This window comes from Neophocaena asiaeorientalis, unplaced genomic scaffold, assembly GCF_003031525.2.
Source record: "Neophocaena asiaeorientalis asiaeorientalis breed wild unplaced genomic scaffold, Neophocaena_asiaeorientalis_V1.1 scaffold212, whole genome shotgun sequence".
Taxonomy (NCBI): domain Eukaryota; kingdom Metazoa; phylum Chordata; class Mammalia; order Artiodactyla; family Phocoenidae; genus Neophocaena; species Neophocaena asiaeorientalis.
Window position 1 is genome coordinate 2368875 of NW_020174046.1, and position 16947 is coordinate 2385821.

General features: G+C 38.3%; 1 protein-coding gene across 2 annotated transcripts in view; it reads left to right on the forward strand.

The window, feature by feature from the left end:
* Positions 1-7006, forward strand: part of PIBF1 (progesterone immunomodulatory binding factor 1) — a 201140-nt gene extending 194134 nt beyond the window's left edge. Inside the window, exon 18 of one of the 2 annotated variants that reach the window (XM_024753941.1) lies at positions 6767-7006. In XM_024753941.1, the coding sequence (XP_024609709.1) occupies positions 6767-6817 (51 nt within the window). In that variant the 3' untranslated portion in view covers positions 6818-7006. The remainder of the gene's footprint in view (positions 1-6766) is intronic. The other variant, XM_024753940.1, reaches the window with a different exon arrangement.
* The last annotated feature ends 9941 nt before the right edge of the window (positions 7007-16947 follow it).

Here is a 16947-nt window from a genome sequence, read left to right on the forward strand (position 1 = left end):
GTATTTCTTTTCTTTAGAGAAGTGGCGCTGGTTGAACACTAATAGATTCTTAATTTCTAGCTCTTTTTCTAGATTCCAGGAATAATCCACCAGGCTTATTATGTCTGCATTTATCAGTCAGCATTCTTTCTCAATATGTTATAATCCCCAAGTTATAGATTAATGTTTTAGTTGCCTGCTTATGGATGACACAAAAGTACCCATCTTAGCAGTTATTTATCTCCCAAATCACACTGGAACAGTAAATTACTTCTGGTTGCTTTACAGTTAATCCTGTCATTTGTTTTTATCACAGCCCTCTGAGCTCTTTCCTACATCTGGAATACAATTTACTTCAGGGCCTGTTAACACCACTAATTTGTGCTGTTTCTTTATACAATTACAAATATAATTAATCTAAACCAGCACATAAAAATTAAAGCAATGTTCCCAATATAAACGCTCACATTTAAGTAATTTGTATGTCTAACATCATGTCATATATGTGTGTGTGTGTGTGTGTGTGTGTGTGTGTGTGTGTGTGTGTATGAAAAATATATTATGAAAAGGGTTTCATACCATGGAACCTATGAAAGTCTTAAATTCAAAAAAAAAAAAACAGAAGTGTGAAATAGTCAGAAAATAGGGCCCTCTTCAGTTAAAATATTAACTCTGTTAATAACTGCATAGACATGGGACTTCCTTGTTGGTCCAGTGGTTAAGACTCCACGCTCCCAATACAGTGGGCATGGGTTCGACCCCCTGGTCGGGGAGCTAAGATCCCACATGCCGTACAGCGTGGCCAAAAAAAAACTGAATAGGCACAACAAAATTTGTTACCCAAAGCACCATCTTATGGGTAGAAAGGGTAAATAACTTTAAGATAGTAACATAAAAGAAACACTACTGTTTAAATAGGTAAAGAAGTGGAATTACCAAAATAAAAAGCAGTTAACTGTTAATCTGAATTTTTGTGCCCACTTTATTTAACAGTCATCTATCAGGAGATGGCAAATTTTTCCTTAAAGGGCAAGACAGTAAATATTCTAGGCTTTATGAGGCACATACCATCTTAATGCATATTCTGTTTGGTTTTACCTTTCTTTAAAAATGTTAAATCCATTCTTAGCAGGCAATCCATACAAAAACAGACCATGGATCATAGTTTGCCATTCTGTGCCCTATCTTAATGCTAGTTGCTCAGTACTAATCAGGAGTTGGTAAAGGCTTAGAAACTTCCAGTGGCTGGAACTTTGGGCCGTCACTAATGGATAGTACCTTACTGACAAAATATCTAGAAATGAAGAATGTATGTCTCACGAGAATCAGAAATCAACTTTCCAGAATCATTATTATCTCCATGAAATTTGTTTGAATTTTGGTAGTGTTTAGACATAGATACTGATGTAGATGAGAAGTTGACCTATTCTATCCTAATGTTCTTGCAGGTAACCTGAGTTTCAGACCGTAATGTGACTGAGAACAGAACTTTACCAATAGAAAGATTGAACATATCTTGAGTTCATACAAGAGAATATGCTATTTTCATATCTTATTGCTTATTTTCATTTCCACTCAATAGTTGCAGTGTTACTTAGAATCATAAATACTGCCCACTATGCTTATAAAGGGCAGTGTTACCTGATTAGTTGGAGCCATATTATTACGTTACTGTAGTGGCATTTTCTTTCACATTACATAGGGGCAACTCTTGAATATAGACTCTCATGAGGCTTTATGTCCAGATTTAAATTGAACTGAGAGGCATCTGTAATAGTAAACCCAAACAACATTCATTCATTCATTTAAAAAGTTTATTGGGGGGCTTCCCTGGTGGCACAGTGGTTGAGAGTCTGCCTGCCGATGCAGGGGACGCGGGTTCGTGCCCCGGTCTGGGAAGATCCCACATGCCACAGAGCGGCTGGGCCCATGAGCCATGGCCGCTGAGCCTGCGCGTCTGGAGCCTGTGCTCCGCAACGGGAGAGGCCACAGCAGTGAGAGGCCCGCATAAGTTTATTGGGAGTTCGCTGGCAGTCCAGTGGTTAGGACTCGGCACTTTCACTGTGGTGTGCTAGGTTCAATCCCTAGTTGGGGAACTAAGATCCTGCAAGCCGCATGGCATGGCCACCAAAAAAAAAAAAAAAACGAACTGTTTATTGAGCACCTCCTTTGTGCCAAGCACTGTTAGAGGCAATAAAGGTATAAAACTTCCTGCCTCCGTGAAACTTACATTCTTTTTTGGAGATTAGACTGTAAAGCAACAAACAAACCAAAAAATAAATTGTAGAGAAAGTGAAAAAATGACAAATGCTATGGAGAAAAAATAAAACAGGGCAGTCGGTGGGTGGAGAATAGGGAGGGATGGCCTCTCTGCGAAGACGGCACTTAAATAAAGGCCCGAAAGAAGTAAAACCAAATGCTCAAGGTTTTTGAGCAGCTGAATTTTGCTAGATCTCATCATTAACTTAAGACTAAGGAAATTTTAAATGGCAGTATACCCAGGTAAAAATAGATTCCGATGGAATCTTGCTTTGCTATTAAATATGTAGGAAATGAGGTCCTACTACTCTCTTTGTTTTTTCTATTTTAGAATGTAAAATATCTAATAAAATATGTAACTTTCTTTAACAGCGAAGTCCAGGTAGCTCACATTGGAAAGAATACACTTTTTCAGTATTGCTGCATTTTTTCAAAACATTTTTTTAAAAAGCTCTTGGTATTTTTGTTTGTTTTTTATTGTGATAAAAAACATATAAAGTTTACCATTTTACCCATTTTTAAGTGTACAGTTTAGTAGTATTAAGTATATTCATATTGTTGTGAGACAGGTCTTCAGAACTTTTTCATCTTGCAAACTGGAACTCTGTATCCATGAGCAATGCCTCCCTTCTTCCCCACCCCCACCTCTGTAGCCCCTGGCAACCCACCACTCTACTTTGAATTGCTATGAAATTGACTGTTTTGTATACCTCATAGGTGGCATCATACCATATTTGTCTTTTTGTGACTGGCTTATTTCACTTAGCATAACATCCTCAAGGTTCTTCCACGCTATATCTCAAAGCATTTTGCAGTACCTCTTATGGAATTGTCTTTTGAGTCTGTGGCACATTCTTTTGAAGCTATTCATTTATTCAAGCCTTATTCCATGCCCAGGGCCCCTGCGCTAGAGTGCCTCAGAGTCTGATCATGGAAACCGTGTGTCATATAACATGTGTGATAAATACCAAATAGAAAGCAAGTAAAAAATACTGTGAGGGTCACGTTTGCATTTTCAGACCTGGACAGCAACAGTGAAAGATGAACTGGAGGAATGGAAAGAAAGAGCCAACAGACTTTGATATCAATTCAGACAGAAATTAAGAAGGTAGCAAAGGTGGTGGTGGAGGAGAAAGACGAGGCAGATGGAGGGATAAATTGGAGGGAGTGAGAAACACCTCTATAGGAGAAACAAGGAGGTAGAAACCAACAGGCGATAATGAACATTTTAGGCTTAGTAACTATGCAAAGTTATAAACACTCCTAGGTCTCAAGGGGCAAGGAGAGGAATTAGAGCCTTTGTAGGAAACTTTGGTCTTCCATAGAAGAATTTACTACTACCAAACTATGGCCAGGCAAAGGAGCTGAAGAATAGATATCCCAACTTCTTTCTCCTCTGACCCACAAGCCCACTTTGCAGCTCATTAACTGAACCTAATCAGAAACCATAAGCCACCACTGACAGCATCCTGAGGCACAGCAGGTCTGAGGGTACCCAGAATATCCATCACCGTTATTTTTTATTCTCCTCATATTATGTGTGAAGTAACTGGTCATCAACTTGCCCGAGTTTACAAATAAATGGCTGGAGCCTGTTTTATTCCAGAGCCTATACTTTAACCCATTATTCTGTACTGTGCTCCAGCTACAAAAAAAAAAAAAAAAAAATCAACAACAAAAGAAGCATGTCATTGAGCACCTACTGCATGCCAGACACTTTTCCTGTGTGCAGAAAATACAACATGAAACAAATGCTATAACTTAAGGATTAGAGTCAGTGTCTAGGAATTACATTCCACTGCTAGTTCAGTGACTTAAGTAGATTGTTCTGGCTCTCAGATAAAAGCCTGAAGATAAGCTTTTCAGGGCTAGTATGTGGCCCTTTGAAGTCATCAAGGACCTAGGTTTCTTCTGCCTTTCTCTTCAAACCATCCTTGGTGTGTGGCCTCTGTCCTCAGAATCACAATATAGCTGCTGTAGCCTAAGCCATCACATCTGCATTCCAAGCAGGAAGCAAGAGGAAATGCGGGGAAATACCATCTCCTATTCTAAAGGCATTTTTCTATAAGTTCTACCCAACATCTTCTATTTGTATTCCATTGGTCAGAATTTAGTCACTTGTCCACACCTAGCAGCAAGGGAGGCTGATAAATGTAGTTTTTCACTGGATGAGCCCATTACTCTCATAATGACATCAGAGTTCTGTTATTGAAAGGGGAAAAATAGATGTAATCTAGGCAACCACCAGGCTCTGTCATAGGGTCTTACTCATTTTTATAGCCGTACAACCTAACACAAAGACCTGATACATAGTCGGTGTTCAATAAATTACTAGAAAACTAATCTCAACTACAAGTAATTTAGTTCATGTAGTAGAGTGTCAAGAGATAGGGTTAGAGAAGTAGGCCTGGACCAGATCCTACAGGGCCCTATCTTCTAAATTAAATGTAGCTTGGACATGACAATGATAGTGAAGTTCCTGCCAAATAACCTAGCAATAAGGAATATACATTAGACCTATGGGACAAGCTGTGAAACTAATTTTAAATGGCTATGACCAAAAAACTGAAAAGTCAATTTATGAAGTGGGAAAGCAGTTAATCCCCAGGACAGAGGCACACTCGACTGTGGCAAAGCTACTTCATTAATACATCTGAAGAAAGAAGTTACTGGGAGGAGGGGATGGAGGGCGGATGGTCTGCAATGGACCAGACACAGATTGAAGTAGTCAGGAAGGACAGTCTACCATTAAAATGCTTGTACTGTCCTTTATGAGTCTTAAGATTCCCTTCTAATATCAAAAGTTTTATTTACCTTCTACTATACATACATAGTAGTAAAAGAACTTTTAGTATCAGTTGATTGAGAAAATGCAGATATACAAATTCTGTGCCTTTTGCTTGATCTGTAGAAGTTGCTTTCATATTTTTTTGTCCACAAGCCACAGTTAAGAAAACCAGTTTACATTATGACCTAGTGAAGATCACAGTTTCTCAAAATGGAACTTACCCCTCCCCTGGCAGATCAGCTAGCATTCTGGTTTGTACTCTGGTTTCTTTTGGATTTGGTTAGGCCCTGTCACCTTTGAATTCTCTTGGAAGATAGCACCTGGCTTTTCCCTATGATTTCCTTATTTTACCCTGGAAGCTTCTTTCACCTTTAATACTAATAACTTTGGACTTTATATTAAAGAAAAACTACTAAAGTGTTTTAATGCAAATCTGCATTTTAGAAAGATAAGCTTGGAGGGATTGTGGGTGATGAACATAATAGAAGAAAAAGCCAAATCAGACTTAGGAAATTCTTGCAGGAGTGAAGCCCAGAAATGATGAGGGCCCAAGGTAAGCTTTTTGGGGTCAAGATAGAAGCAGAATAAGGAGTTTAAAAGATATTTCTACAAATGTTAGGGACTGTTTAGAATGAACGTAGCAAGTGGGAAAAAAAAGGAGACGTCTAAGATGAAGAGGAATCAATCATTTCTGGTTTCGATGACTGAACAAAATATGGTACCATTCACCAAGACAGAGAATATGGCGATTGGGGGAGTTCATTTTGACATACTGAATTTTACTTGCCTTTAGGCATCATGTAGAAGTATTTGTAGCTCAAGTTAGAGCTATGGTTATACAGATGGGGCTGGAGGAAGGAGGTGGAGGGTCTACTGGTGTATTTGGTGGTAATTGAAGCTGCCCAAGGGCATGGCTAAGGGCAAGAGGAGCTGACCATTGATGTCACTTCTAACATTTAGTGCATCAGCTATGTCATATGAAAAAGATAAAATTGTCATAACTTATCTTACTTATCTATATGCCAATGTATATACATTTAGGAATGTGGTTCTTCATAGTTTTAAGGAGATATAAGTGGGAAAGGAGTAATTGCATGTTTGATTTATTATATTATATAAAATAAGATGTTTTGATTGGCATCAGTATCTTATATAGGGAGTTCTAAGTGCTTTATCACAGACCACCTTCCCTGCTCTTTTGTTACTACTCTGTATAGCCAGGCTCTTTTACATTGAAATGATTGAGCAGTAAACCCAAGAAGTACTCTGATAAATACTTAGCAATGCAGAATACCCAAAGCACAATGATTTGGATCTAGAAATTCTTTACTAAATATCTATTGAGTGAATGAGTATCTGTATGTAGATAGATAAGACAACTAAAAAGAAGCTGTGCCCTTGATTTTTTTATAATTTTATTTGAAAATAGAATCAATTCATAAAATATTCGCCTCTGTAGAATATATTAAATATCGGATTTAAGCCAGAAAACACAGCTGTGTATTTATTTTAATAGACATACCAGGTGGGAGATTATTTCTGACAAAAGACAAAATCTTTGCCCTTAAGTCTCTTTCTGAATTACAAAAAGCAATTATTTACTATAATTTTACATAAAAATCCCCAATGTATATAGGTACTTAGTTCTTTGAATTGTTTCTCTTCTCCTCCTTATAAGCATTTTACTTAATTTTCTTTTCTTCTTCTTCTTTTTTTTTTTTTTTTCCTTTTTTTTTACAGACCAAAAATGAAGCACCTGAGTGGTCTAAGACACAAAAAATGAAGACGTAGTGTTTTGGACAGATTTGCTCTATCATTATTTACTCCTGAAGGTCTTTTTCTGATGAACAAAATTTATCTTAATCATGTACTTGACATTTTTTAAATAGCTAATTTAAAGTTTATTTTAACTGAATGTTAAATTAACAAATTATCATAATAATCAAACTACATAAAGTGCAAATATTTGGTTTTATCTATTTTGTTACAAAATAAATATTGTATACTCTATTATAATTTAAATATTGGAAGTTTTGTAATTCTTTAAGGCATTTTAAACATGTGGCTTATAAATATTTTGATTAGTTGTTATATTGGTGAGTATTTTTCTAAATATATAAATTTTGAATTTAAATGTCATAACACAAATACCAAGACACCTTACAATTTTTAAATTAATAGTCATCTGTGAAGTCTACTAGAAGGCATTTTATATGCCCAGTAATGGTGGTCAGATATCATGTAAGTGGATATGAATTGCTGATTCTTTCTTTGGGCTCTGTTTTTTCTTATATTTCATATTATTATTAACCAATACAATCTGGTACAAAGTCCGTTATTCCATTGGTCAAGTAAAAATTTGGTGGAAACTGTCTTGTTACTTTGGTCAAAACAGATGCAGTATGGACCAAATATCTCGTCTGTAAGAAAAAATCAGTAGCATTTTCTCTTTTTCTTGTCATAAAATATGCCCCATTTGTCATTCGAGAGTTACAATTTAAAAGAAAGAAGGGGTGGAAGAGAAAGAAAAGAAAAAGAAAGAAGTATATTTTCATGTATCAGATTTTCTCAACCACTGTTGACATAGAGGATGGACAATTCTTTATTCAGGACAGGAGTGGGGCAGTTCTTTGCCTTGTGGGATGTTTGTCAGCATCTCTGGCCTCTACCACTAGATGACAGTAGCACCCGCACCCCCAGCCCGAGTTGTGACAGTCAGAACCCTCTCTGTCCCTCAGGGTCACACATCACCCCTGCCTCCTAGTGAAGCACCACTGATGCACAAATCACTGATTATCCTGGTAGATATGATAAAAGAATCTATCTAATCACTGTGTTCTTTGAAAGTTTACAGTATCGTAGGCTATTAGTTGCGTGTGAGAGAACAGAAAAAGCCTCTGATAATAATATGCACTTGTAAATCTACTGTTGGCCTAAAAACCCTAATCTCATCCTTCCCTTTTATTTCGTTTGGATACATCTAAAATACGACTTTCTGCAACAAAGATTTGTGAAAACGGCCTTTCTCAGGCATGCCTCCTAAATCCAGATGCGCTTATAATTCATTAAAACTAAATTTGTAGCGTAATTTGTTTCCTTCCAAAATGCTAGAAGAGAATATCTGTTTTATTTTCACCTCTAGTTATTAATCGAAAAGCATTTTATAGTTTAGTTCAGTCAACGCTGTTTGTTATATGTACGTATTTTAATATAAAGGAATACTGATTGATTATCCAAGTTAAAGTTATGGTGTGGACAAAGGCACAGAAGCAGGAAAATTTGGAGCTAATTTTAAAAATAGAAAATGCAATGATGAGGAAATTGAGGATGTCTTCCTCCCTCCAAATCCCTATTTTTTTCCCTCTTCCTTTCCTTTCCTTTCTAGATATGAATTATTCCTTTAAAAAAACATAGTTCTTTCTATCATATCCTACCATTAATAAAGCTCAGGATTAGACTGTGGTATGAAATCTTTTTAGATGACATTTGTGAATTTTCTAATTCAGATGCCACTCCTTCCAGAAAGTTCTATCTGTTCTACCATAGTAATTTATGTACTCTGTACTCTATATCTCTAATTCTGCTTACCATATTTTATAATAATTGCTTACTTGTCCATTTCCTTGAAGGCAAGAACTATTTCTTAAGCTTTTTTTGGTCCTCAGTATTTAGCACTGTGCCTTGAATTTAAGCTCTAAATGTTTATTTGATGAATTTGGGCACAGATGAGATACAGTGATGTAACTATTTTTTAATATATTAAAAATCAGTGGGGTTTTTTTTTTTTTTTTGCTTTTTAGTATCACAGAATCTATTCTAGCTCATTTTTGTTTGGGGTTTTTTTTTTGAATTTTTGAATTTTATTTTATTTTTTTATACAGCAGGTTCTTATTAGTCATCCATTTTATACACATCAGTGTATACATGTCAATCCCAATCTCCCAATTCATCACAGCACCACCCCCCGCCGCTGCTTTTCCCCCTTGGTGTCCCTACGTTTGTTCTCTACATCTGTGTCTCTATTTCTGCCCTGCAAAGTGGTTCATCTGTACCATTTTTCTAGGTTCCACATATATGCATTAATATACGATATTTGTTTTTCTCTTTCTGACTTACTTCACTCTGTATGACAGTCTCTAGATCCATCCACGCCTCTACAAATGACCCAATTTCGTTCCTTTTTATGGCTGAGTAATATTCCATTGTATATATGTACCACAACTTCTTTATCAATTCGTCTGTTGATGGGCATTTAGGTTGCTTCCATGACCTGGCTATTGTAAATAGTGCTGCAATGAACATTGGGGTGCATGTGTCTTTTTGAATTATGGATTTCTCTGGGTATATGCCCAGTAGTAGGATTCCTGGGTCTTATAGTAATTCTATGTTTAGTTTTTTAAGGAACCTGCATACTGTTCTCCATAGTGTCTAGCTCAATTCTTAATACCACTACAACCCTTGCCTTTTCTTTAAATTTCCAGACCTTCATTTTCGCTTTATAATTTTTTAAAATAAATTTATTTGTTTATTTATTTATTTATTTTTGGCTGCGTTGGGTCTTTGTTGCTGTGCATGGGCTTTCTCTAGTTATGGCGAGCGGGGTCTACTCTTCGTTGCGGTGCACGGGCTTCTCATTGCAGTGGCTTCTCTTGCTGCAGAGCATGAGCTCTAGGCGCACGGACTTCAGTATTTGTGGCTCTCAGGCTCTAGAGCGCAGGGTCAGTAGTTGTGTCTCATGGGCTTAGTTGCTCCGCGGCATGTGGGATTTTCCCGAACCAGGGCTCGAACCCGTATCCCCTGCATTGGCAGGGGGGTTCTTAAACCCTGGGTCGCCAGGGAAGCCCTCTTTTTTTTTTTTAATATTTATTTATTTTTATTTAGTCACGCTGGGTCTTAGTTGCGGCAGGCGGGCTCCTTATTTGTGGCATGCGTGTGGGATCTAGTTCCTGACCAGGGATCGAACCCAGGCCCCCTGCATGAGGAGCACAGAATCTTAACCACTGTGCTACCAGCAAAGTCCCTCTGCTTACTTTTTTATTTGTTTTGTTTTTGTTTTTGTTTTTGTTTTTTGCCGTACGCAGGCCTCTCCCTTTGTGGAGCACAGGCTCCAGACGCGCAGGCTCAGCGGCCGTGGCTCACGGGCCTACCGCTCCGCGGCATGTGGGATCTTCCCAGACGGGGGCACGAACCCGTGTCCCCTGCATCGGCAGGCGGACTCTCAACCACTGCGCCACCAGGGAAGCCCTGCTTTTTTTTTTTTTTAATTGTGGTAAAAAACACATAACATAGACTTTACCATCTACTCATTTTTAAGTGTAGGGTTCAATATGTTGAATTTATTCACATTGTTGTACAACAGGTCTCTCAGACTTTTTCATCTTTCAAATCTGGAACTCTAGACTCATTAAACAACTCCCCTTTTCCCCTTTCTCTCATCCTATCACACGGTGACCCAGAGTCACTATGTTGTACAGGCAGTGGTTGGATAATCACCAGGAAATTTAAGGCCAGATTCCCACCTTTAGGGGAGGTTGAAGTTGTTAATGAGCCAGTTTCCTTTTATTTTACGATCCTGAGAGACTAATGATAGACAAAACAAAAGAGTTTGTCTTAAATATTACTCCTTTTAAAAAGTAATTAGTACTGTAAATGCTTCAGAGAAAGACTTCCTGAGGCTTGGAGGTCACCAGGCAAAACTCGCCAGCCAAACAGCTATCTAGAGTCCTCCAAGGTAATGTTTACTTTCGTTGATTTACAGAGCCCATGGTCTAGTTCTCAGCCTTACAGGACTCAGAAACTTAATTCTGTTAATGAACTAAAGATGACACATCTTTCAGGAGTATGCCCACACTTACTGGTTATAAATCTTAATGTATCAGTTATGAGCGAAAAGTAAAACTATTATACAGAATGCAACTTACTGGGATAAGCACAAATGATGTGTTCTTGCCTTATTTTCCCTTGGCTTCTGCAATACTGTACTCTCATTTTCCCCCTTGCTCCTCTTCTAGCTGATCATAAAACATTAGTTTTTCAAAGTGTCTTTTCCCCCTTGAGTCTTTGTTCTGTTCTGTACTTATTCTCTTGATAATTTCTGCTCCCTGGCTTCAGTTACTATATGCCAACATTCCCAAGTTTATATCCCTAGTCCAAACTGTTACCTTTTAATATAGGACCTGCCTACTTGACATCTCTACTTGAATGTCTCATTGTAACCTTAAACTTAACATGTACAAAACTGAATACACCAAGTTTCTTCTCCAGTGTTCCCAGTTTCAATAAATGGCTCATATCAGTGGCTATTCAATGGCTTGTATTACAAACCTATGAGTCATTCCAGACCCTTTTCTCATTAGGCCTCAAGCTTCAGTCATCACGCCCAGATGATCTAGCTCTTAAATAGTTCCCTTTTTTTAAACTTTCGATTATGAAAATTTCCAAATATATAAAAGGGCAAAATAAATCTTGGGGTGATGGATATGTTCACTATCTTGATTATGGTGATGGTTTCATGTGGGTGTATATGTATAAAAATGCTTATCAAATTCTACTTTTTTAAATGTACAGTTTGTTGTATGTCAGTTGTACCTCAATTAAGATGTTTTAAAAAAAGAAAGGTAAGAGTTAGGAAATCACCATTTAGTAACCCCTGATGAAATGATTCAGGCATCAATCACCAATGAATGCTAAAGCAGTTAGAGGATATCGCAGAACTTTATATCAGGTCATAACCACCAAAATGCTCTAATCAACCTTAGATTATGTTGATTTATGTGACTCTTGATGTGAAGTATAAAACAACACCTAGGGCTTCCCTGGTGGCTCAGTGGTTAAGAATCTGCCTGCCAATGCAGGGGACATGGGTTCGAGCCCTGGTCCAGGAAGATCCCACATGCTGCGGAGCAACTAAGCCCGTGCACCACACTACTGAGCCTGCGCTCTAGAGCCCGTGTGCCACAACTACTGAAGCCCGCGCGCCTAGGTGCTGTGCTTCGCAGCAAGAGAAACCACCGCAATGAGAAGCCTGCACGCCGCAACGAAGAGCAGCCCCCGCTCGACGCAACTAGAGAAAGCCCGCGCACAGCAAAGAAGACCCAACACAGCAAAAAATAAATTAAGTAAATAAATTAATCAAATAAAAACAAAATAAAACACCTATGCAGTATCCTTGGAAAAAAATAAATAAATAACCTGAATCAGATCAAGTCTTTAGACCTAACTTCCAGTCTGTAGGCAAAACAAGAAATACATCAAGCCTAATGACACCATGAAGAATGAATGAGTCATTCTGGGCACTGGGAATGTTCATTGTTTCTAGGCCCTCAATGTTTCTAGGCTTTTTCAGTAGACAGAGTTACGAAATAAGTGTTTTTAAATAGAGAGGGGAAAATCATGAGTTCCTACCAGTATATCCAATTCTAATTTAAGATTTTTTTAAAGATTTCAACTTCTTTAATTTTATATTTTGTATTTCATTTCCTGTTTGTGAATTTCTATCACAACCTTAGCTCAAATCCTCATGTCCTCTTCCCTAGATTACGTCAGTCTCCTAACCAGTCTTCCTAAATCTACTCATGCCTCTCTCCAAACCATTCTCCACAGAGAATAATGATCTTTTTCCTTTTTTAGACACTACAATTTTTTATTTAGAGCTTAATCTACAGTTTATACAAGGTATTATAAGATATGAACTTAGAAAATGGAACAAATTGCGATTGAGGTACAAGCTGAGAGCATAGTATATCATGTTTCAGTAAATTTAATTGAAAATTTTTAAATGAGGACTTCCCTGGTGGTGCAGTGGTTAAGAATCCGTCTACCAGTGCAGGGAACACGAATTCGATCTCTGGTCCGGGAAGATCCCACATGCCACGGAGCAACTAAGCCTGTGAGCCACGACTACTGAGCCTGTGCATCACAACTACTGAAGCCTTTGCGCCTAGAGCCCGTGCTCCGCAACAAGAGAAGCCACCACAATGAGAAGCCCTTGCATGGCAACGAAGAGTAGCCCGCACTTACCGAAACTAGAGAAAGCCCCTGCACAACAACGAAGACCCAACGCAGCCAAAAATAAATAAATAAAATTTATTTTTTAAAAAAAAAGACTTCTGTTCTGGCATTATCAGGATAAATGCTTCTAAATAGATGGATTAAAGCATATTTTATTACCCCCAGTTAGAAGCCAGTTCTTTTAGTTCTTGTACTAGACGTATGTTGTTTCCTTTATATTCAAAGAGAGTACCTACAGTTTAGAAAAGTCTTCATAAATTTCTTTTAAATGAAGCTAACTTTTGATACATTATTTCTACTTTTCAGGGGGGTTTTCCCCTTATTTTATAGTTGGGCACTTTCTAATTCAAAAGCCCAACACTACCTAATACACTTAATTCTGTGACCTAATGAAACAGGCTCTCAACTGTATTTAGCAGTTTAGAATCTAACATATTGCCTCCAAATGGAGTGGGATGGAATAGAGTAAAAATGACTGTCCTCTTAACCCAGATGCAATATAAAATAGTTCTCTTTTCTTCTAATAATAGAAATGCTTATGTATTACTTACGAGGAAAAAAAAGTTTTAAGCTTTAAAGATTTAAGCTATTCAATTCCACAGCATATAATACAGCAGTTATGTCCTTTATTGCTGCCAGCTTCATAAAACTAATCTGTAGTTTCAAACACAGAAAAAGCTATAATACAAGTACAATTTTTCTTTAATTTTCTAAAATTCCTCAGCATGTGGACTAAATGGATTAAAAACAGAGGGAAAAAAATTGTTTCAATTGCAATTTCTTCTTTTTTTTTTTATTTTTTTATTTTTATTTTGCGGTACACGGGCCTCTCACTGTTGTGGCCTCTCCCGTTGTGGAGCACAGGCTCCGGATGCGCAGGCTCAGCGGCCATGGCTCACGGGCCTTAGCCGCTCCGCGGCATGTGGGATCTTCCCGGACCAGGGCATGAACCCGTGTCCCCTGCATCGGCAGGCAGACTCAACCACTGCGCCACCAGGGAAGCCCAATTTCTTCTTTTAAATAATCAAAACATAAGCCTAATAAATCAGAAGAAATGTTAGAAGCTGATCCAAAAACTTGAGTAACAGCTTTGCCATTTTAGGGAAATGCATTGAACACTTTTTGGTTAGTTTATGGTTATAGTTGCCTTCCAAGTAAAGCCAAGCATGAAGGGGGTGGGGGGGATTGCCATGACTTCTAAATATTTGTGAAACATTTTTCTAATATTTTTACTATATCACCCTGGAATTAGCATGTTGATTCTCAAAACCGCCAGATCTTCGACAATCTTTTAAATTATAGTAAAAAAAAAAAAAATTGTGTCCCTTACACAGTATCAAGGGGTGTGCTCGTAAGTGTTCACCAGCCGGCTCTCAGGAGAAAGGATCCAGATTCGGTGGGACCCAGATTTCAGCGGTGAGATGGGATAAAGACCCCCAAACCACCCAGCTGGCGCTGGACAGGGATGCTCACCCTCTGCTCTGAGGTGCCAGCCAGCTCCCCACGCTGCCACGGCCTACGGGGTGCATCCATACCTGCTTTTCAAGCTCCTTTTGAGCTACTCTTTACATAACTCAGTGGCCTTTTTGCAGTTCCTTAAACTCTTCCAGCCCCTTTTTTCCTCAGGATCTTCACCACGGCTGTTTCCTCTGCCGAGAATACTGCGTCCTTCCTCCTCTAGTTCTTAAAAAAGCTTTAAAACCCCTGTCCTAGGGCTTCCCTGGTGGCGCAGTGGTTGAGAGTCCGCCTGCCGATACAGGGAACACGGGTTCGTGCCCCAGTCTGGGAGGATCCCACGTGCCGCGGAGCGGCTGGGCCCGTGAGCCATGGCCGCTGAGCCTGCGCGTCCGGAGCCTGTGCTCCGTAACGGGAGAGGCCACAGCAGTGAGAGGCCCGCATACTGAAAAAAAAAACAAAAAAACACCACTGCCCTAGACAATACTGGAATGGGCGATACCATCCAGACTCTTTATTTTATAGGTTTTAGATTAACAGTCCTGACCTCACCCTGCCATTACCACATTGCCTATACCTCTGTAATTTACATTCTAGTCACTTTCTTGTCCTCCTTCTGGGAGCCTATGAACCTGCGTTCTAGGTGACTGTGCTCATGTCTGCTCTAATCCAGTAAACTGGTGATTTTATTTTCACTCCGGAGGACTGCTTGATCCTTATGTGCCACAATACCTTTGTGCTCCATGCTAGCTTCACAAGTTGTATTTCATTTGTTTCTGCTAGTGATTTCATCACTGCTACTGTCATGTGATTTTGAAGTCATTGTTCAGACTTCTGTTTTAACATCCCTCTTTAAAAAGGAGATTGTACCTCATATCTAACCTAAGTCATTTAAATACAATTGAAATGCAAAAGTCACTTTAATCACCTTATAAACATTGTCTTTAAGTAATAGGATTTATTTATACCACTGCTGCATATTTCCAATGACATCATTTGCAGGAAGGTACTATGGAATTCTCCATGGCCCTATACTTATTAAGTCTTCCTTTCTCTTCCCTTTCCCCCCTCACTCCCTCTCCCTCTTTGCTTTTCTTTTTTTTTTGAAAAGCTTTCCTTTTTATTTCCTTTAATTAGTAAATTGTTCTCTGAATCAGAATAATGAACTTGTTTTTGTATCTTCTTTGATCTGATACTTTGTATCAGTTATTTACTTAATCTATTTTTTTATATTTATTTATTTACTTATTTATTTGGTTGAGCTGGGTCCTAGTTGCTGCAGGCGGACTCCTTAGTTGCAGCTCACTGGCTCCTTAGTTGTGGCATGCGAACTCTTAGTTGCGACACGCATGTGGGATCTAGTTCCCTGACCAGGGATTGAACCTGGGCCCCCTGCATTGGGAGCACAGAGTCTTATCCACTGCACCACCAAGGAAGTCCCCCCCTCTGTTTTCTATGTCTAATCATGTTTTATCCTCTCTTTAATAGCTGTAGAACAATTAAAACATTTACTGAGAATCTAAAATTAAATTTCTATCCCCTAAACCTTCAAATTTCATAGCATATGTAATTCCCTGAATGCCATCTGTTATTGCTTTATTAAGCAAGTTGTTAAATGTAGCAGAAATGTCACTAACATTCAAAACTGTGCTCTAAAATATGTGTAGACATTCTAAACTGCTGATGACTTCTCTCTCATTACTCTGCTCACTTATTTGTAATACCGCAATCAGAGTCATAAATCTGCCTCTTTTACTTTCACTTCCTTCCATTTATTTTTGGTATGATCATCTTGATTTACTATTATTAGCAAGATTGGATCATTATCATTACTGGTTACTAACACAGTTCCAGGAACACACCACCTATTCTATAAAATGTTACCTCACTTTTATTTTCTTACTTCTGGGATCTTCTAAACATATCTATCTATTTAAAATACTTTCACCAGGAGCTAGAACAAAGCTATGACCCTAGGGACCTAGAACAAATAAGGAAAACACTTGTTTAATTCCTATTACCTTTGGTAACTAAAGGATAAAACACGATGGCCACTAAGGCCAACTTTAGGAGGACAAAGAACTTTGGGAGGGCATATCCTCCCCCTGGTGTCCTCAGAGCTTAGAATAATGCCTTGCACACAGTGAATACTCAATATAGGATGGTTGAATCAATGAATCTATGGGCAAGCAGAGACAATAGCCATGTCTTATGTGGCACTGAATACCCACAAATACATATGTGTATTTGTTAATTGTAGAATTAACTGGTGTGTACATCCAGTTGATCAAAATTAATTATATGGTCAAATATAATCACATGTTTGTCCATGTGGGGTGTTCAGTAACAGGTTCTTTAGGTACCTTTGTTTCAGTAAAGGTGAAATAAAATTTAGCATGTGATTGTTCCAGCAAATATTCATGCAGACAAGTGAATTGTTTTTGGTTTTGTTTTTT